The sequence below is a fragment of the Motacilla alba genome, chromosome 1A (assembly GCF_015832195.1).
Source record: "Motacilla alba alba isolate MOTALB_02 chromosome 1A, Motacilla_alba_V1.0_pri, whole genome shotgun sequence".
NCBI lineage: Eukaryota > Metazoa > Chordata > Aves > Passeriformes > Motacillidae > Motacilla > Motacilla alba.
In genome coordinates this window covers 37,193,515-37,215,871 of record NC_052031.1, presented here as the reverse complement: position 1 = coordinate 37,215,871, position 22,357 = coordinate 37,193,515, and the positions used below count along the sequence as shown (strand labels likewise).

At 43.0% G+C, this 22,357-nt stretch overlaps 1 protein-coding gene and 1 long non-coding RNA gene across 3 annotated transcripts in view; one reads left to right on the top strand and one right to left on the bottom strand.

Annotated features, from left to right (window-relative positions):
• The window catches only part of LOC119707752, a 106,352-nt gene that overhangs the window by 73,550 nt on the left and 10,445 nt on the right, over nucleotides 1-22,357 (bottom strand). The gene's annotated exons all lie outside the window — the stretch shown is intronic.
• Nucleotides 625-21,071, top strand: E2F7 (E2F transcription factor 7). The gene is made up of 13 exons (XM_038153122.1): nucleotides 625-677; nucleotides 831-911; nucleotides 3,414-3,689; nucleotides 5,661-5,829; nucleotides 8,247-8,528; nucleotides 9,183-9,341; nucleotides 10,392-10,529; nucleotides 11,345-11,539; nucleotides 12,186-12,270; nucleotides 12,885-13,404; nucleotides 14,285-14,555; nucleotides 15,797-16,221; nucleotides 16,764-21,071. Exons 2-13 carry the CDS (start codon nucleotides 831-833, stop codon nucleotides 16,938-16,940), a joined length of 2,778 nt encoding a protein of 925 aa, XP_038009050.1. The 5' UTR covers nucleotides 625-677; the 3' UTR covers nucleotides 16,941-21,071.

Genomic DNA, 22,357 nt, shown 5'->3' with positions numbered 1-22,357 from the left:
TTAACTTTGGACACGGCTCCCTTCCAGTTCTTCCTTTATCTCGGTATGTAATGAGGTACCAAAGGAGGGAAACCCACGGAGCAGTCTCAGGGAATAGCCAAGGCTCCAGACCGCTCCCCATGGCGTCTGCTCGCTCTACCTTCCCGGCAGCAGACTCGCTTCAGGGGATGAGGGGTAGGACCACAGCGCTGTCCGAGCTGCCCGGGGCTCCCGAGCCGCTCGACCCACGCCCCGGGCGGCGCTGCCCCGGCGCGGACACCGCGGCGGCGTTTCCTACGAGCCGGCGGCCGGGCGACCGAGGCGGCACCCGCCCCTCGCCGACTCAATCCTTGCTCCCCGCTCCCAGGTTTCGGGCCGGCGGGGCGGCTCCGGCAGGGCGGCGGGCGGCTCTGGCGGCGCGGGCACGGCGGCGCTTTCCCGCCCGGCGCGGCGGGAAGGGCGCGGGCGCGGGAGGGCGGGAGCGCCGAGAAAAGGAGCGAAACGGCTCCGCGCGGGCGGGAGCCCCGTCCCGCGCGCCCGATGCCGCGCGCCGCCCGCCCGCGCGCTGATTGGCCGGCGGCGCGGCCGGGGCTCCCCGGCGGCAGCGCCTGATTGGCCGGATTGTAAAGCGATGTCTGAGGGCGCCTGGCGGGAGCGGCAGAGCCGCGCGCCCCCCGCGCGCCCCGGCCCCGGCCGAGGTGAGGGCGCGGAGCCCGCCGAGCCGCCCGCCCCCTCCCCTCCCTCCCTGCCCGCGAACGCAGCCCCGAGCGGCCGCGCTCCCCGCGCGTCCCTCCGGGGCAGGCAGCGGCTCCTCTTAAGAGCCGGGCTAAAAACGCCTTCTCGCTTTGCAGATGGAGGTGAGCGTCCTGGCGCTGCGGGACCTGGCGAGCGCCCGGCCGGGGCGGCGGGGCCGCGCCGAGGCGGCCCAGAAGGTGAGCGGGAGGGCCGGCGGGGGGTCCGGTCCGGTTCGGGGCCGCGCGTTCCCTACGGGCGTTGTCCGGAGCCGCGGGCCGGTGCGGGGAGGGAGGGAGGGAGGGAGGGAGGGTGGGCGCCACGGAGCCCCAGCCCCGCGAGTGCAGGGCCGCCAGCCGGGGGGCTTGGAGGGGAGTCGGGCCACGGATCGCGCTTCTGTGGCTTCCGTGGGCAGCGTCTGAGGTGCTGCCCATCCGACGTGCTCTGCCCTCTTACTGTACAGCAGCTTCTTACTGTGAGCACTTGGGGCGCTGGGATGTCCAGCGCCACCCTTAAGGTAAAGAAATAATCCAGTGTAAGAAGCCCGAGTCATGCCACCCTTGTCAGTAAGTGAAGCGATTGCACTCTGGCACTGCACTCGCCGGGAAACGCCATTTAGCTTTCACCTGAGTAGAACTCACTCGGTGATCTCAAATATCTCAATGGCTACCATGTGGTAAAGTGGAGAAGGCTCTTATAAAGACTCGTGGTTCTAAAGGTAAGAACCACCAGGTTCTTAACCTGGCACAGGAATAGTATAGTTCTGTCAATTAACAGTAGTTTGAGCACACTCATGGATACATCCACTTTGCTTGCCTTTTGGCCTCTATTCATAGTGTGGAGTTCTCCAGTCGAGAGGCTAAATAGGGCCACTCAGTAAGGAGCAGGCTCCTTGTTTCCCTACTGCCTCACCAACCAGCAGACAGCATATGTACTCTTGGGCATAAGCTTGCTCCTGAACTAGATGCAATTCATGACCTGTTGTCCATGCTCAATCTGAGTCCTCCAAAATTCACACAGTTCTTGTCAGATTCCACTCCTGTTATATCAGAGATTTGTTTCAACTCCATCTCACATAGTAAGGTCATCAGGCTGGCCTTTTCTGTTCTCTGTCTCATACTTCTACCAACTGCCCTTGAGATTTTTGTGCCATACAGGTAGGACTTCGAAAAAGTCTTGCAGCTACTGAAAAAAAAAAAAAGTGTTTCTTACCTTAGCAGGTAATTATGATAGTAGAAAATAAAGATCTGATGGTAGGAAATCAAGATTTGAAAGTGCTTTTCATGTAGAGCCACTACTTTTTTCATTGTATTTGCACAAACATGAAGATCTGAGCTACTGAAACAGCAGGTTGCTTCAGCTGCCCTCACTGCAGTTCTATTACCACCAGCCATAATGAACTTTAGGGGAAGATAGACTTTCTGCATTACTTAAGGGTTGATTCACTGCCAAACGTGAAATTGCAAGAAAGTATTGAGTGCCAACACTATATGAATATATATTCCAAGAAGTACCATGACCTCTAAATTGACCCCTGTTTATCACCGTGTAGTAAGTTGCAACTGGCTGACTGTTAGTTGTAAAAAAAGAGATGTATTTATTACATCCTTTTTGGTAATTCATAGATGGATGTATGCAGAAGTGTTCATCAGTGCTCAGAGCACAATGCTTTTGATGTGCCAAATTTGTTTCCAGTCTGAATGCTACAAAACTACTAGTAAAAGCCAGTTTCAATTGTTACTAGAACTTTTTTCTACTCTCTAGCTAGACTGTGCCTGTTAGGATGACCTTTAGAATCACCTATTTAAATATATTTCAGCTACAGAATAGTTAAATTATTCCAAGTAAAAGGCAAAACTTAAGACAGTTCTCATAGTAACCTAGTATAAATTAATATTTTGTTTCAGGATTTTATTCAATTTCTGAATTGGATTTCTTACAGCACAAAATAAAATGTATTATAGCAAGGATACTAATAATGCTTCCTTCAGTCCATCCCTTGAAGTGAGTTCATCTGTAGTGGTAATTCTTGCAGTAAGAGAAAGGGATCCATAGCTGGAATATGAAAAAAGTTTGATGGCAGCTAGGGACTGGAAGGAATTGAGCTTCATTCAGGAAATTATAAAAATCAGCTGATGAATCAGACTTTTCCTCCTAGCAGCTCTTAGCTGTAGTCAAGGAACAGATATGGAGATTTTCTTGGTTGCTTTGGGCAGCAGACAGCACAGATGCAAAACTTGCCTTACTTGCACATAAGGTTATGTCCCCTTTAGTTTGATATTTTCTGAGTTTGAGCTGCATCCCCAGCATGGCTTTTAACCTGGGACCTTTCAAACAGAACTCTATTTTCTTGCTAAGTGCAACATGTCCAGGGCATGGTTTCAGTTTCCCTGCAATTTGGTGATTTATGTTTGTGGGCAATGCTTTCTTGTAAGAACAGTCAGAGTTTAAAAGCCTAGTAGGCCACAGGTTGCAGTGGTTGACCTCAGGTTCTGTATTTCAAGGAAGTATCTCAAATACACTTCCTCCAGTATAGCAGCATGTAGAATATTTTAACATTACCAGCAAAGGCAGAAGAATTGTGCTAAATATAGCTATGAGTGCCAAGGCACAAGTCAGTAAAAATAACTTCATAGGAATCATGAAATTGATTGATGGAATGGTTTTTTCCTCTTGTGTCTAAAAAACTTTGTTTTTAATAGGAAAACATATATGATCGATCCAGGATGGCCCCAAAGACTCCCATTAAGAATGAACCTATTGATTTATCGAAGCAAAAAGGCTGCACACCGGAAAGAAATCCAATTACACCTGTTAAGATCATTGACAGACCTCAACCTGATCCCTGGACTCCTACAACTAACCTGAAGATTCTTGTTAGTGCTGCTAGTCCTGACATGAGGGACAGGGAAAAGAAAAAGGAGCTCTTCAGACCCATAGAAAACAGTGAGCAGAGTGACACACCTGATTCGTTACAGGTGAGACTCGGAATACAATTACCTTATATTCAGTTAGGATTCAGACCTTCCTTAAGTTGCTCCTCAGATTCTTTCCAACTGGTTCTTTGCTCCCTACGGAATGGTCCAGAATTGTAAGACATTCCCAGGGACAGCTGCCTACACAGCAATGTCTGAGCAGTAGGACTTCAAAAGTAACAGAGTTACTAGTAATTGACCTGAGATCCCCTCAAGAGCCTGAATATTACTTAAAAGGACAATGAAGGAAGTAGAGCTTAAATCTTTTTAAATCAGTTGGTTTTCCCAACTGAAGTACTTTTGAACCACATTAGAAAGAAAATTGCCAGATCTGTTTTAAACAAGCATCCTTTTCAAAAATAAATTTGACAGTGAGAGAACGTACTTTCCAAATCTTAGAGATCACCTGCAACTGTCCTGCAAAGTGGTCTGCCGAAACCCTTTTTTCCCACTTTACCCCCCAGCCCCCAAACTAGTAGTCAGAAAGCAAGGTCAAGCATTAAAATTTCTACTTCACAAGACTCAGGCAATGCAGGGGTTGATTCCTGTCCTCACTTCATGAAGTCTGTCCCTGGAGAGAATGACATCAGATTGTAGTAAGCATCATTGCAGTTTTCTTCCTTCATGCTTTTTGTTTTTAGTTCCAACTGCTGCTTTTCTTCTCCTGGTTTATTTCTTGTAGGATATCCTTCCCTGTTGATTTCAGCTACAGGACAATAGTTCTGGGTTCTTATACAGAGAAGCATCATTTCATAGCTACAGATCACTCTGGAAGTGTGGTTTTTACAGCAACTGCAGTAGCAACAGTAGTGTAAAAAAATTCTGCAGTTTTCATAGTCAGAGCAAAGCAAACAGTTCTCTAGAGATCTTTGCTAACATAGTGTCCAGTAGGTAAAAAATAGTTGATGTTTAAGGTTAGTTAATTACCACTCCATGCCTGCTAAGATCACACAGCATTTTTGGAGTGGCTACTATAAAGAGTTCAATTATTTTCTAGTTAATGAAACTTTCATTTAATAATCTTCTACACGTAGAAGGGTAACATACAAAAGAAAGAGAAGTTTTAGAGTAAGAAGACTGCTATTTCCATACCACATAAAACTCAATTCTATCAGAGCGCCAGCCGGCCACAAGGTAACTTACTTGCAACTAGCTAAAGACAGTTTAAGATCCCATAAGCTAGGAAACACGGGTTTCAACAGCTACCACCACCTTCAGCTTTTCTTCGCCAGAGGGCAAGACTTCTTTTCCCTTTTATAACACAGAAGATAACCTCAGAGTTACCAGTGCAAAATAATCCTCCATCATTCTTGTTTTGTGATAAACAAACATACCTCTTCCCACATTCTTGCCACCACGGTTTTGCTGGTTTCTATTTTTTCCCAGTGCAGAGTCAGAAAGACCACAGTCAGACCATCCTACAGAATTACTTAAGCTAACATCTTGACTAAGTTTAAGGTTCAAAGACTGAGTAGCACCTTTTATAGTTTCTGAGCAAAGTGTTCCCAGCCCTTCCCCAATCACCAGTTTCTTAAAGTGATAGAGTCACTTTAAAAGTCAGTGAACAGAGATTATGCAGGAACTTCTTGATGGCTTCTGCATCTCATGTTTTATTAGATCCAGAATTATTTGGGAGCATATTCTTCCTTCTTTCCAAAAGAAATACTCTTTCCAAGTATAGTCTTACCATCTACTAGTCTTGGGTGTTGATCTTACTGGTTTTTTTCCTTATGCATGACCACTATTTCGTGATTGCACAGATAAGAATTTTTCTGTAGCTATCTTGTATGATGAAATAAGAAGAGCTTGCAATTGTGTTATCCAAGTGCTGTGTGCTTTCAAGGAGTCCATGTTTTTATTTTTTAATTAGAAAATCTGATCTTAAATATTGATAACATCTGAAATAAGCCTCACTTGACTATGTCTTGCTTTTAAAGGCTCTGCACTAAAGGGTTAACATTTATTTTTTAACAGTATGATATAGTAGATGACAGCACGGTTGATGAATTTGAAAAGCAGAGGCCCAGCAGAAAACAGAAAAGCTTAGGACTCTTGTGCCAAAAGTTTCTAGCTCGCTATCCAAATTATCCATTGTCAACAGAGAAAACTACCATTTCTTTGGATGAAGTGGCTTCAATTCTTGGTATGTATACCTGTGAAACTGGGGTAACTGATCACCTGGGGTAACCTAACACAGGTGGGCCTTCCAAAGATCATATTCTAACAGACTACATTCAAGATCTGCCTTTCCCAGGGTCTGGATGCTCTTCTAATCATACTAATCAACAGTTGGAAATGCCTAATATTCTTCAGTGTCTTTGCTGTTTGGTAGCCCTACCATTTTGAAATCTGCTTTCTGACTTTCTGCAATTTTTACTAGGCAGATCTTGCTTCCAGCTGTTTACCAACTCTGTTGCTTTATTAAATATTCAATTTGTTGAACACTGAAAGAGATAGGATTTACAAACCCCCAGAAGGAGGACTTCTAGACAACAAATTTTGTCCAAATGAAACATTTGGGGAACAGATTGCAGACGGGTACGCGTAGGAGATCAGGTGTGTTTACTCCCTGACTTCTGAACGTGTTTGACATTGTATCTTCCGAGATCACGTGGTTCATCAAGGTTACCTTAGCTTTGAATATCACCTTGGGACGGGAAGGTACTGGGAGAACTGCAAGAGTACCATGAGAAAATGTCTTGTTTTGAATAGCGCATTTGCTGGCTCTGCTGTTAAGTTTGGTTTTAGTTGAAAGATTAATGAAATATCTGCAACAAGTAATAAAACTTGGGAGAGAGGACTCAGACAGGACACATTAATAACAAAAATATCAGAGTCCTTAGAGAGGTTGTTTCTTAGCTAGGAAGAGCTTTACAAAATTTGACATAAACTAAATAGATCTTGTATCTACATTTAAAACTCAGGTATTATCAGAAAATATGTAGAAAAAAATGAAATTTGTCTGGTTTGGGAAGAAAAGGAAAAAAAGAATGATGTCTTCTGTGACTCTGTTAAGAAAGGTCTTGAAATATCCATTTATTTGCCTTGTTAGAGTGAATTGGAAATAGGATAGAACACAGATTAGGTAAATAGATACTTTTTTTTTTAAATAATTGTTCTTTTAGATTCTGCAGTTACTCCTTTATGTGTTTGCATGAGATGCTCATGCTCCAACCTTGTACAGCTGAACATGAATAATCTTTAATCTGTGTTGGGAGTGGCATTACCTTGCTTTCCTAAATGACAGAAACTTTCTTCTAAAACTTACTGTTGGAAATTTTACCTTCCAGAAAGGGGAAGTTTTGGTTGTCCTTCTCCCTTTGGTTTTTCCTTCCTTGCTTGTATCCATTTGCTTCAGTGACCACAAAATTACCCCCTGCTGATGTTGCTGCTCTCGATGTAACAAACGATGCCTGTGATACAGCTCTTGCTACAAATGTATATTGCTTTGTTCACCGAAGAGGTGTGGAAGGCCGCAAAGGGGGCTGTACTGCTGGTGCCTGACACACACCAGGATATGTGTAGCACTCTTGTTTTTCTGAATTATGTTTTGCTCCAAATTCTTCACACACTTGCAAATGCTCATGAATTGTTTCACCCAATATATGTTTGAGGCTGGTAATTATCATGCCTATTCTTCAAATGGGTAAACAGGTACATTACGGCCTTGCCTCCCACAGGGAGATTTTCAAAACCTTTCACCCTAACTAGCATTTGTTCTGCTCAGCTGATGTTAACTGTTAGAAGATTTTTGGTGCAGATGCTGCCACCAGCGTATAGTACATTGTGCTACATATAACAGCCATGCTTCAAACAGCACTGGACACAAGCACTTAGAACAGCGAGCATGGCCACCAACCTTTTCATATTCAGTCCCCAACCTTGCTCACATCAGTCAAGCTGAACTCAAGTTGGACAGATTTCATAAATTTCCTATAGGACTAGACCCAGCCAGCACTGGTAATTTTTTTCTGTTGTGTTTGGGAACAGTAGGTCTCATTCTACAGTGCTCTGCACCTTGAGAAGCTGTTGATGCCCCTTTACTTGGTACTTGCCTAGCAAGTAAAAGTAATTGTGTCACTGTAAATGCAAGTGGAGGACTGCACTCCCCCTGGTTCGTGTATGAGCTGCTTTTATCTCTGTGCTGTGACAGACCCTTTTCTGCCCTGTTACACACAGGCTTGTGTACAGGTATGTGTGTGAGTGTTGAAGCTCTCTGTAAGGAAGTGCCAAAGTGCTCTGAAAACCCTGGGGTAGTTTGGGTAGGTCTGAGTGAATGGGGCTGGCAGACAGCAATCAGTTCTAAACACAGTGTAGGTGCTTTAAGCTGAAGCCATGGCTGGGCTGGAAGTTAAGAAAGCGGACAAAGAGCAACATACCGTGAAGCTGGCCATGCATAAGGCAGATTTTCAGTGTGCAAATATAGATGTAGCTAATAGAATGTGTCCATATGAACAGTGAAAATATCTGTTAGAGAACAACCTGTTCTCTGTCTGCTTCTGCTCAACTAAGATGAGCATCTGTGTCTCTTTTATCTGCTCCCCCCCACTTCCCAAACAGGAGTTGAGCGAAGACGAATTTACGATATTGTGAACGTCCTGGAGTCATTGCAGTTGGTCAGTCGTGTGGCCAAGAACCAATACTGCTGGCATGGCCGGCACAACCTCAGCCAAACTCTGAAAATGCTTCAGGAGGCAGGAGAGCTGCAGTATGGAGAGTTAATGACCTCCCAGCACAAGGAGCAGGACTTAGAGTACAAATTTGGAGAACGGAAAAAGGAAACTATTCCAGATTCTCAAGACAAACCATTACTGGACTTTTCAGAACCGGATTGCTCCTCTGGTAGGATGATTACTAAATGTGTGATGATACACAGACATAAAGTCTCTCTCTTCAGTTTACTATGTCACTTTTTTCCTTTCTTTGCCTTTAAATTAAATAATAAAAAGTTATCCTTTGCAAAAAGGTGCTGAATTCACCATGGAAGGTACAGAATTCTTCCTTCTATTCTGTCCCTAACATAGGTTCTCAAGACAGATTTTTCTCTCTGCCCTACAGACTAGCAGGAAGTTCTGCTGAACAATCCAGTTTCTTCCCCACCTGTATCTGACAGTAAATGCTTTATCCTGTCAGAAAGAACCATCTTCATTTGTCCACTCTTTGCATGCTGCCCTAACACATGATGGTTTTAAGTTACAAAGTCCATTAGAGTCACAAAATTACAGTGGCACAAAACTGTGTAACATAACATAGAATCAGCTTTGGAATTTCACTTTCTAAAAGCTATTTCTGCAAGTTTGAATTTTTATTGTCTTTTGAAGAGAGACTCCTGAGACTCCTGTCTGCATTAATCAATTATTTGCTGCCTTTCAATTAATTTCTGCTTTCTGGCAAGGAAATACATTACTTATTTTGTGTGTGAGAAACCTTCTTACTAGCTTTCTGGCTGTGATGGATGACATATGCTAAGAGCCTTGGGTATTATTTGTAACACAGCATCTGCAAACAGCAGAAAGGACAAGTCATTGCGGATTATGAGCCAAAAGTTTGTCATGCTGTTCCTTGTCTCCAAGACCAAGATAGTCACTCTGGACATCGCAGCAAAGATACTGATAGAAGAAACCCAGGATACAGTGGACCACAGCAAATTTAAAAGTAAGATGGCTAATGAGAGGCAAATCAATCAGTCAGTGAGTAAAGAAAATGGGGCATGTTTGGACTGACAGCAAACAGACACCAGTATGTAACAGCAAAAGCAATTCATGCATCTTTTCCTGGAATATGTTCTGGGTTTTTTTTCATTGCAAATGCATATTTGTGGAAACAGAGCTTGATGTGGAGAAGAGTCACTTTGACTATTACCTTCCAAGTTCAGCTTCAGAGTAAAGAAGAAAATTTGTTGTTGTTGATTTTTTTTAGTACTTAAACCCTGTTTCCTGTACTGCTCTGAATGATGTTTCAGAACTGAAGCGTGTTGTTTAATTTAATGGAATTAATTTTCTCTCTGGAGAAATAAGTTCCTTCTCCTTTTTACCCCAGAAATCTTTTACAGCTGGATGGCAGGGTTTGCTTTCAGTTAGTAAGGATTAGTACTTCAATCCCTTGGATAACATGGGAGAACTTAGCATTAGTAAATAAATCTTATGAGATAAAGACTTTTAAGTCTTTAAAGTACTTTTAAAATAAAGTACTTGCACTTCAGTCTTGCAATTCTACCCCAAGTATAAGAAGAAATGTGAGGAGTTTGCCTGGAAAATATGTGGGTATCCTAGTCAGCTCAAAGATGTTATTTACTAGAGTCACGGAGATTTTTCTGAGTGTGTTACATTTTTAGAAATTATAAATATGTGTCTTTTTGTGATCAGCTGTGCACTCTTGTGCTGCTTTCCGCCAGCTTCTCTTTACCCACATGGAGGTAGCTGCCTTTTCTGGGCAAGTTGCTGTAATCGCTCCCTAACCTATATCCATCAAAATGAGGGAGACGAGTTTAAACCTGAGCAGCTAAGCTATGAAGTAGCAGTGACAATCAGCTGGGAGCTGGCATGGCAGACTTCATGGGAGGTGGCCTAAGTGCATCCCAATTTGATTTTGCCCACCTCATCTATGAAAGCTGTGGTGATAGTCTGGAATGAAATTAACACATGAATATGTCCTATATGCATTGTAAACCTGACTCTCTTATCTACTCCTCTCCTCTCTTGTTAGCAAAGGTACGAAGATTGTATGATATTGCCAATGTTCTCACCAGCCTAGGCTTGATCAAGAAAGTCCACGTCACAGAAGAGCGAGGACGCAAACCAGCTTTCAAGTGGATTGGGCCTGTGGAATTCCCTGATAAAACTGGTAACTTGTGTAGCTTGCATTTATTTTCTTTTTGCTTTGACAGTCTCTTTCCAAGTGGTAAAAGGTAGCTTTCTGTGTAAAGAATGGTTCAGCATTCAATGCCTACTCTGCGATTATTAATTGCTGCCAGCTCAATATTTGCCCTTGTTAGACTTTGCACCCAAGATCTGGGTCTGTGGAGAGGTGTTGAAGGATACTGTGTCTTGTAGGTATTTTTATGCTGACTTAGATAACCGTATGCATAACTGTGTGAATTGTTGAGCAATAGCAGATAGTACTGACATCTTCAGATCTGGGTCCACAGCTGTTCTGGGTTGCAAAATTTTGGTAATTCCCTAATAATTATTCAGTGAATTATTTTCTTTGTAAGGGGGCTGTAACAAGGTAGAGCAGGGCTTTTTCTTGCATATGGCCCCGTCTACAAAAGCTTTGTCTGCTAAGAACAAGGTGGTGGGATAGCTCATCTCTGTAAGATTATGTTCCTTCGCTAGAAGCCAGAGCAAAGCAAAGCCCTTTGGCTTTGATATTTGCATCAGGACAGTGCCAGGAACAAGTAAAATGAAGGATAATGTAAATACTATCTTAGTAAACTTTCTTCTCCTGGCTGGCACACTGGATTGTAGCTGCTGCTGTAACTGCTATGGATTAGATAGGAAGGAAGCCCTTGCCTTGTCTACTGGTGCTTACTGAGTTCTAGGTTTGAGATAATATAGAGGTTGCCTCTTCCCTTAACACCAAGTTTGGTAATAGGGCAGAAGCCTAAATGATGAGCTGTGTTGCCTGAAGGACTGTTGTACAATATTGTGTCCCTACAGATGAGCTGAGAGGGCATAGCCCAACATCAGGTCCTCTGCCAGAGACACAGAGAGGAGCCTGTGCCCAGCACCAGACCAGTGCTACTGGAAAGCAAAAGTTTACACGTCACGCGTCATTTAACAGTGCACAGCCTTGTGAAGCAACCAGAAGGAAAGTCTGTTCTGAGCCTAACAGCCCACGTCAAGAGAGGCAAGGTAACTACTAATGAAGCATGCATGTTCTTTTCTATCCCACTGAGGGCTGAGGGCATGCACTAATTTAAGGCACTTGATTGGGTGAATCAGCATAATGAAATATGTGAACTATTCTTGGGAGGTACCTATATTTATACTGTGCACGTGATAATGAAACTTCTGATTTAGAACCTCCAGTCAAATGCCTAAAGTTACATGAGATGAATTTGGGCCATACTGCAATTGAATCTGCAGTTTATTTTCTGCAGGTAAATGTTTCTGTTCTATACTAACTGCAACTATACTACAATTTCTTCTATGGAAACTTGATTAAGAAAAAATTCTTTAGCCACAAAATGCTTGCTTTATTTTATGGTTCCCAATATAGTGAAATTTACTGTTACAATCTGATGGATAGTTGTTAAAAAAGATAAAGTAATTACAGGGCTTTTCACGGTTCCCTCTTATAGGAAATGATGATGTTGAACACATCTCCAGTGGGACTGAGAGTTCTGAGTGTCTTGCAGGTTCTGCCTCTAGGTGATTAGTGGATGTTATAAAAATGTGTCAGGACTGAAAAATTATAGCCATTATTTTATATGGCGAGTATCAAAATATGCTTGGTAAACCTGTCTGTGATTAATTGAATTCCTCTTTGTTCTTTCAGCCTGTATTGTGAATTCAGATGAAAATTGTTCCAAAATGATAAATCTAGCAGCTGTCTGCAGGCAGAAAATAGAGGAAGATACTGGGTAGGTTGGTCTTAGCTGTTGTCCAGTTGCAGCTTTGTGCTTGTCATGTTTAGTTTAAGGATAGATTCTATTGATGAGACTGAGATAAAAAAGTTGCCATAAAGTCTCGTTATTACAATTTTAATATTGCTGGATGTCATTATGGCTTTTTTTCCCTTGGTCATTTTACACCCGTCTGTACTTGTACCAGTGTTGGTGTTTTGCTTCAGTAGTTCTTTCTGTCATATGTGTTTATATAGGTCATTCCTGCATCCTTGGACCTATTGTCTGGGTAGGCTGAGCAAATTATGATTCCATGGAAGGGCATCTCTGTCATCTGTCTTCTCTACACCTATTCCAATTTGAATTCATTTGTGAATGATTGACTAGTCAAGTGCAGCCAGAAGCATTATTGGTCCATCAGAAACTTGAGAATTCTGCTTCTGTGTTACTGGAAATGATAAAAAGTGGCCCTTCTTGTAAAATGTGTAAAAATTGTTGTTTGGGGGTTGAATTTTTCCACATTTATTTCCAAATATGTATTTCATTGCTTCTAAGGGTGAAATAGGGGCTTGATTTTGGAAGAAATGTTTTTCCTCTTTTCATTACTGTTTGTGGTTTTTTTTGTTTTTCAGGAATAAAGCTTGTGACACTGAAACGATACTAAGTTCAGCAAAGAACTCCAACCTAAGCGTACCTTTCTCCCTTCTTCCGGTTCCTGGGGACTCTGATTTTTGTGTTAACCCTTTGCCTCAGGCAGTTTTCCCTGTGGTACAGGCAGATGTGCCAAACTTCTCACTACCAAATGGTATCAGCAGCCAGCCTTCACACCCTTCCATGCCTGCAGCCTCCAAAACAGAAAATGGCAAATCTCCCCTGGTTCCCAACCAACCCTTCCTGTGCTTCCCATCTTCATCCCTTTTTATGTTGTGTGGCGGTCTTCAGGAAAATAACTTGAGCGAGCCCCTGCCTGCTGCAGGAGACCTGGGAAACAGGAGTGCAGAAGCTCAGGCTCCTGTGCCTCCCACTGTCTGCCAAAAGCGCAGCTCTCACAAGTGCTCATCGCCCTCTGCACCTGTAGATGATGAAGAGCCAGCTGCCAAAAAGCAGACGTTGGAGCACAGTGATCTGCCCCTCTCACTTGTAGTACCCAAGGTAAAGTGAATTTCATTATCACTTAGGCTTTCTCATAGCAAGGAAAGATTTTTGCCTAAGACAGTGTTTTCAGAAGGGAAATTTCAGTACACTGCTCTTGAGAGATAAAAATGCTGCTTCTCACATGTTAATAAACTTGCAAGTGGGCTGTGTCAGGAAGTATAAGCATTAAGTGGGAAATGTTTTCACACCACCAGGGGAAAATGGACTTGGGTTGCTTTGCATAGTGATGTGATGCTCAGCTGTTCTTCAGAATTAGCGTCCTGATAATTTTCTGCAGCAAAACTATTGCTCAGAGGGGAAGAAATCAATGTAATTATTACTTCTCATCTTCCCTCGTTAGCTTGAGTTTTCCCAGACAGCAGCAGCATTGCTTATTCTACTGAGCTATAGCAAATGTGATTTGTTCTTTCCCCATACTCTCCAGCCTGAGTGCCTCTCTCTGAGGCCCACTGTTGCCCACAGCAGGCTGGTGAGAGAAAGATAATGATGATGAAGTTGATGTGCAGCTATCTCAGAATTCTCTTAAATACTGAAAGTAGGGGTCAAGCTCAACACCATGTCATATAAGCCATTTGAATATTGAATATAAACCATTTGAATCAAGTGTTTTTTCCTTATCAATAAAAAAGTAATCCCAGAGGTCAGGTATTTCTTACGTAGTGTATCCAAGTACTGAATGTGAACTGCAGCAAACAGAACAGGGTTTAGGCATCACTAATGTGATTCTTCAAATCCTCAAAGAAAAGTTTTAACTTGGTGATTTGCTAATCAGGTTTGTGCTGCTCCTTTGCACAGATGCATGAGGAAGGTTCATGAGAGGTATTGCACTGTTTTATTTTAGTTTGGACTCTTCATTTCCACTTTTGTTTTTGCTTAGAAGCCTTCTGAGTCACCCAAAGCAGAATCTTCCCCAGGAAGTGGCTGTTCAGCTGCTGTACATCTAGAAACAAATCATCCTGACCTTGCAAGTCCTGCTGCTCCAGAGGTGGCAAACAAGGAGTCTACTAAGCCTTTAGATTGTCAGGAGCAAGAAAAACAATCTCAGAACAAAGATGCTGATGAACCCCCTCCAGGAAATGAGCACATCTCTAAAGAAAATGCCAATCAACCTTTCCAACCACAGTATCTTTATGTTCAGCCTACTGCTGGTAAGGACAGCCATGAGATCTAGAGGCACCTAAGCCTCTGTATCTGTTCACTCAGCAAATTCTGAGTCCTACAAATAGGTGAATATTTGGCATAAAAACCCTGACAGCAGTTCTCTGTAGTAATTTAGTAACCCTGAAATCTCTTGACTCAATGTGAACTATTGCTCCTCTGAAAAGAGACATTTTTCTGAGGTTCCCAAACATTAATAGCATTGAACAATGTGGGGTTTGCATGCCTGAATTATGTGCAAAAGACAGTTATGAATTATGTACAAAAAAAGACAGTTATCCAGCATTCAAAATTCAAAGGAGCTGGAAGTCTAGATTTGGCAGAAAGCTGACCAGTATAGAACAGCAGCATCCCCTGAGTGTATGAATTTCATCACCTTCAAACTTTGTACTGTCTTGTAACATGCATTATCAGTATAACCCCTGAAACCCAAGGCACTGGGAATGTAGCCAGCCCTGCTTGTATGACACTGTGGGGATCTAGAGGAAGCAGCTGAAAATACTGCAATGGGATTTTGTGTCCGCCATGTTTTGTGCCTGTGTTTGTGTGCAGTGGATGACTGCTTTGTAGGAACAAATAGCAGATTTCCATGACTTCTGCTTTAGTCTTTGATTCACTCGTGACATGGAGTGAGGTCTATGGCATTTCACTTAGGTTGGAGATGCTCAGTTTAAAAATGCTGATCCTGGTGTTTTGGAAGGTCAGACAAGCTGGGAGCCAGAGCAGCTTCTGCTTCAACACAGTAGTTCAGCTGTTCTCAGCAAAATTAATGCCTCTGTGATACATCCTTGTGGGTGTCTCCCATTTGTTGGGTTTGGTTTGTCTGGGGTTTTTTTCCTCATTGAAAGTAATGTCTATGTTTTCATATAGCAGAGGATGATTCCAGTTAGTGAAAAAAAAGTTTGTTTAGTCAGGATGTTGCCTCTAATCGAAGTTAGAGGCAGAAAACAGCAAGGGGTGTGGTTGGTACTTCATATTACCAAAGTAAATGGATGCAGGTACAGTGAATAGACAATTAGGGGGGGAAATGGACACAAATAAGGAAAGGGAGCTGGACAGAAGAGTTAGGGGATTGTGACACTTTTCTTCCTTATTTTTTTGTTGTTGTTTTTGTCATAGTTTACTTCCTAAGTAGAGTTTTCTCTGCTTTTCCTATTGTAGATGAAGTTACAATAGTTTAGTTCCCTTTTTCAAGATTATTAATGCTTTGTTTTTTCTCTCTTTGGTTTAGGATTAAGCGGTTTTAATTTCCTGTTCTCTGCAAACCAAGCCCCTGGTGCCATCAGCCTGGCTGCAAACCAGTTGCCTTCTCTAAGTGTACCCTGTGTCATGGTGCCATCAGCAGCTTTGGCTTCCTTCCCTCTCGTCTGTTCTCCCTCATTCACCAGTCCTCTCTCCTCAGTTCCCGATGGCTCCTTCTCAGCTGCTGCCCCCACGAATCTCAGTATGTCCAGCCTGGCATCAACCACCCCTGTGTTCATAAGCACCACGGCCGTTGTCACCCCCAAGGTCTCACCCACCCCTTCGGTGGATCCACAGCAGCCGGCTCACCCCGCTCTGCACCTGAGTCCTGTGCTTACAAGATCTTGCAGTGCTGTCAAGCTGGACTCCCCTGTGTGTATGGGACACCCAGTGACCCTTCTGAAGCTGCAGCAGGTAAGGGGGAAAGGTGGGCAGGAATGGTGATGAAGGAGCTGTGCCGGGTGCCTGATGGTGGCGTGTGCCTCTGTGTCAGTGCTGAGTTGGCACGCTGAGAGCTGCCATCTTCCACTTAGCTTGTGCATGTCCATCTTAGGGGTGGCGCAGGGTGTGGGGCACTGTTGAAGTCATAGCCCAGCATAGCACGTTTAGTCCTGAACAGTGAAGTGGTTTTATAACTTGCAGAAATTCTAAAATCCCCCAGCCATCTAAGGTTTTTTCCCCCATCTGACAGTGTCATTACATGTTATACAGTGGCTACAGAAAAATATTAGGACAGGAGGGTTGTGTCAGAATTCTGGAATCAGCTGGTTGCAACACTTTTCAGGTAGTGGTATCCTGGATTATCCCCTCAGCCCTGTTCTGACCTCTCTTCACTGTGTAATGGAAAAGGGTACAGGGATTAATGTCTTGCAGCTGTCCTCTGTTTGCCTGCTTCAGTGTAGACTTTGAGAGAACTCTGCTGAATCACTTAGGGGTTTTGTTTTTTTCTCAAATAGCCTTCATCAGCTCCTCTCACTCCCAAGAGTATTCGTCCTGCACATCATGAGGCATTTTTCAAAACTCCTGGAAGTCTTGGAGACCCTGTGGCATGGAAGAAAAATGAAGGCAACCAGACCAGAAATGCCAGCTCTGTGCAGAGGAGACTGGAAATCTCTAGTACCAGCCCTGACTAATTCCGCTCTTTGCAAGAGGTGGGCAAATTGTCCTCGGACCCTGTATCAATTACAAGAGAACAAGCTCTTACCTGGCAAAAGGAGCATGTTAGTGTCACCCCTTTTGGCATGCTTCCCCACTATCCATTCACCCACTGGTTCTGTTAGCCATCTTCTTCAAAATGACCCTTGGTTCAGAAATCCTTTTACTGAATTGTTCCTTCAGTACTGATTTGAATCCAGATTCTGTGCTTCACACAGCCTTGTGGGCATCAAATTGTAACTGTGATTTTAATTTGGAAAACTCTCTTTATTTCTGTGAGGAGTTGCAAACAAATTCTTTTGGAGTCCCCCGGGGGTCTTTATTCATGGTTTTAAGTGAGATGTCTAGCACTTATCTGGGGTAAGCATTTCGTTTGCATATACTCTGCTTACCCTGAGTAAATCTGTGGTGAAAATGATAAACTCTTGCAGTTGTGAAAGCAACTGCTTCCTTGGTTCCAAACTATCAAAGCCTGCCTCTGCAGCGCAGCCTCTTGCTTTTTATTTTGTATGTTGGAGTGGGATTAGTGCAAAAAAGGATTTTTGCAGTTTCAGAATAACAGATTTTCTCAGGGTAGGATTACTTGAATGTCAGTTGGTTGTTGTACAATTTGCCCAGCACTTGTGGTTAGAAAAACCTAATAATAACACAGTATGATTGAATGTATACATGTGAAAAATATTAAGACCAAAATAACTGTGAATGTTAACATTTTTATAGTTGTGTTAATGAACCATATTAGTCCTTGGGTTGGTTGTTTTTTGGTTTTTTTTTTACTTTTACTTTGAGCAAAATTTGCAAGTTAGATGTAAAGAGTTCAAAACCTGAATCCTTTATCAGTTTTGACAAAGTGATTTGAGAAAGACAAACCACTGAGAGGACTGTGCTAAGATTTCATCTCCTGTTCAAATATCCAGTCTAGACTTCATGACCAAGGAACACTGATAAGTCATTAACCTCACTCATGATTAGATTCAGTCTAACCTGAGTCTACTAAGTGCCTATTAGCTGTTTACTTGAGTGTACTTAAGGGGTATGTACTTAAGTGCCTAACTCTTCACTTGCAGGAATTTTTTGACTAGTTAATAGTGCTTTTGAGCATGTTGGAAAGACAAGGGAGATCTTGTCTATTTAAACCAGAAAAAGAAGTTGAAAAGAGCAGGAGCCTTGAGTTTTAAAGTCATATAAAAAATTAATAAAAACCTATCAGTACACCCTAGGAGAAGATAATGAGGAAGAAAAGTCTTAACAGTTCACATTCAGAGTTCTCAAATAATAGATGGTGCTATTATCAATATAGGATATAATTTTAAGAGCAAATGCTCTTATTTTTGGGTATGTTTTCACTAATGTAGCAAACTGCAATTAAATTTGTGCAGTCTCCTGTTCAAAAGACAGAAAGTGTTGTTGTTGACATCACATTAGCCTGGACTTTTAGCAAATGGCCAGCATGATCAGCTCTCTCTTTGCTACTGGTATTGATTTTCCAAGGGTAGATGTACTCTTGGATGTGCTATTTTGTTGGTCAAGGGAGGTTAGGACTTTGAGCTGGGGATCTGAAAGGGCATCTTATTTTTATAATGAAAATTAAATTTAAGAAATAATTTTAGTGAAGCTGAGGGTTTGAGTAACATGGCCTTCTCTTAAAATAGATCAATAACAGATTTTTGAGAGGGCTTGGTTAGCCCTGGTTCAAACAAAATCTGTACCAGAATTATCATAGGAAATTTCAGGGGTGGTAAAGAGATATCTTCAGACTGTTTTTAATATATTTTAATGACACTACAGTTATGAAAGTTTACAGTTTTTTCTTCTGAATTATTTCTTCTTATACACCCACTTAGATTAATTTTGCTTTGAAAAGCAGTGTGTAACTAGCACAGTGCTGCCCCTGCACTTCTGCTGGTGTGCATGTGTTGCTGCTGGGGCAGGAACAGGCTGCTGGGGTTCCAGGGAAAACAGTGGGTGCTGATTCTGCAAACCTTGTCTCTTCTCTCTCCCTCTAGTACAATGCAGCCTTTTAGTGAAATGGCAGCTGGGAGCAGGGAGGAGGATTAGAGCTAATATTGGCTCTTTGCTCCAGTTGAAGCATCATCACCAAAATTGCCTCTCTTTGTTGGTGATGATACAGTGTGCCATAACTAACTTAACTATACTTGAAAATGCAGGGACTGAAAATGGATTTTCCATTTCCAATTTTTGCTTACAGTTTTGAGTTTCTGTAAATACAGCAGGTCTGGAAATGAGGATTGACTCCGTCTTCTCAGTGAGTCATGGCTGGGAAAGCAGGCTTTGAGCCTAGGAGAAAAAGGATGTGTGTTCATATGCTGTCTTGATTTTGTCAATGCAAAATTCTCACTAAAATAGAGTGAGACCACTGAAGCAGTCAGGCAGCTACATTCTGTATCTGAGCTGTTGTTGAACTGGACTGGTGAGGGGGAGCAGTTGGTTGTCAAGAAGGGAATGGGTTTACCTTTCCTATCTTTACCTTCACTGAAAGCTAAGAATTTAAATAAACTATGAACAACTCATCAGCAAAGTAGCTTTGGAAAAGCAGAATTTGTATTTGCACTGAGACAAAGTGCATACCCAGGAAGTTCTGCAGGGTTTGTGAAACCTTTCTGTCCCAAGTCAGTTGTTGGGGAGGCTGAGCATGTAACTTATACTTGAATCTATCTGCCACGTTTACATTTCTGATTGTCTTCTGTAAATTGGTGCTATTTCTGTATTTAAAAAGCTGTATTTTTAATGTAAAGCTGCTTCCAGTTTGTTTTTTGTTTTTTTTTTTTTGCACTGCTAGTTTAATATAGACATTAATTTTATTGCTGTTTATAACTGTTCTTCAGTGATTAGATGTCCTGCTTTTCCTGCTCTCTAGCTCTCTGTTTACCTGTCAGCATATAGCTTTACTCCAATCACACTGTTGTGTTGAATATTTTTTTATACTATCTGTTAGCAAAATATTAAACTTTTACAGAATAAAAAATGAACTTGAAACTGAGGCTCTGATTTTAGTATGGAAGATTTTCAAGGACACCCCTGAAAAGAAATATTCCTGCACCACATGTGAAGTGAGGAGTCTTTGTTGGATGTGAGCACTGAAGGACTAGCAGAGGATAACAGCTCACCCCAGTGGCTCCAGCACCCAGCTACCACATGCAGCATGGGCACAATTCCCACCGAGCTGTTGCAGGCACAAGGAGCAGTGCAAATGCTTAAAGTCCCTAAGCAGGCCAGGGCAAGACTGGGTGACCCTGGCCCAAAGCCATGCGAGTTGATCCTCAGCTGGCCACCACGGGAGCCCACCCCAGCCGTGCCAAGGGGCCTGCCCGGACCCACGCTGTGTCCCTGCAGCCGTCCCTCGGTCCTGCTCTCCACAGGAGGGCAGCAGTGCCTGCCCGACTGCGGCCACAGACACCCGAGGAGCTGGTGCTTGCTTTGCGTCCTTAGAACCACCAGCTGCTTGGAAAGAGAAAGGGGACAACGCAGCCACAGACCTGTGGCTTCCCCTTCCCTTTCTCCTGCCCCTCCCTAACCACACACATAAGACACAGCTCGACCAAAACTGAGTTTGCTCCCATTAAAATCAATGGCAGGGTCACTATTGATTTCAGCAAGCCCAGTCTTGCCATCTTACCCTTCCCCGGATTAAAGAGGTGTGAGTTAATGCCCCATGTCACCAACAACAGCTTCAAAATGACTGAGGTGCAAAGGGTTGAGATGCTAAAAAATCATTTCTAAAAGGAAAACGCAGCAGTTCAGTGTTGGTTTTGGACTTTTTCTGACCTGCTACTCCAACAATAATACCTTTCCCTTTCACTTGATACAGAAAAATTAGAAGTTTAATAAGATTAAATACATTATGAGAATCACTGACAAACCCTAAAGCTGCTCCAGCTGCACTGATGGGACTATGGCCCTCGTTTCTTTGAGGAGAGCAGGGCTGTATCCTCCAACCATTCTGTTGTCCTCACTGGTGCACTTGGAACTCCCTTTTTTGAAGTAAAAAAGAGTTAGGGGAGTACACCAAACTCCATCTGATTCAGTTCTTGCTATGAAAAATGGAAGTCAACAAGCAGTACCATTGTGGATGAATGCCTTACTGCTTCCCAGCCTATGGGCAGCCCAGAGCCAGCTGGGAGAGACCCCCTGGTCTGGCAGGTGCTGAGCTCTGCCAGCAAACCCAGCCACAAGGCAAGCAAAAGGGAATCCTCCAACATGCAGTGAAGGAAAGCCTGCTTCCACCATGGCCAGGGAAGCAGGTCTTCTCCAGCTGTCTTCGTCAACAAGGAGGGTTTCCTTACAGGTCCTTGGGTCATGGCAATGCTTTATCCTTCCAGCCCAGAGTTCCTGAGCAAGGCTCCATGGCCTGCTTAAAAATTTAAAATTTAATAGCTTGGGATGTGAAGGAGTGAAAAGAAGGGCTACACACACAGCTGAAGCAAATTCAAGCTATGCTGACCGGGATCATCTGAGAAGATCCATGTGTGCAGGAAGCATTAGTGTCCAGATTCTTTCCAGATTCATTTATTGCATCAGAAATGCAATGAGAATTTAGGATATTTTTTCAAGCACTTTCTCCAAGGATTCCTAGAGCAATGAAATGAATTCTAATCATGTCAGTCAACACCGGCTTAAGTTCTGAGAGCACAAAGCCTTCCCCCATTCCCCTTGCAGGCCATGGTAACTTTGTTTGTGGGTGGCAAAAGTTGCATTGCTTGTTCACAAAATGCTGGGACCTCCAAGTCTGCTATCACCAGACCTCCTAGGAGACAAAACCTTCTGCCTCAGCTGGAGCACCTCCATTTTACTGCATTTTCCAAATAAATAAATTCTCATTATGGCCCCAAATGCCAGATGCCAGGCTTTTATGCCTTTCCCCTGCCTCTGGCTGGATATTTCTCAGTTTGGATGTGACAACAGTGTAATTTCATAGAGGATATAGCAGATCTGGGTGGGAGGGGAGCATGAAACTTGAGTTTTTTCCAACAGCTGCTTTCCTGTTTCAAAACTGACAGCTATGAACCAGCAGTTTACACTCCGATCCCCCAGTGTGGTGTGATTGCAAAGGCAATGTAGTGAGACCAAACAAACCATCAATGTATCTTGGTAAGTGCCTGTAACAGCTGCTGAAATGGACGAAGTTGGACCAGGTGTAATCTTTTGGGAAGAAAAGGGAAATTATTTAAGCCTAGAAAATAAGAAATAAAGACCCCACAATAAATTGTCCAGAAGGAAACATCTCCCTTATTGGGCAGCCAATTCTTCAATGCTAAAGAGAATGCTTTGCCTCTCCGTAGTCTCTGCCTCTCACTGGTAACCAACCAGTATGTAATTTAATCACCCTACACCCCTTCAAAATCTTGATTAACTGGTAACAATTTGTTCTGTGCCT

What these genes read in the sequence shown, in the direction of transcription:
- E2F7 (XM_038153122.1), top strand. Translation starts at nt 831, where the DNA reads ATGGAGGTGAGCGTCCTGGCGCTGCGGGACCTGGCGAGCGCCCGGCCG. An exon ending in ACACACCTGATTCGTTACAG is followed by an intron (nt 3,690 to 5,660) that starts GTGAGACTCGGA and finishes ATTTTTTAACAG; the next exon opens with TATGATATAGTAGATGACAG. An exon ending in GGACCACAGCAAATTTAAAA is followed by an intron (nt 9,342 to 10,391) that starts GTAAGATGGCTA and finishes CTCTCTTGTTAG; the next exon opens with CAAAGGTACGAAGATTGTAT.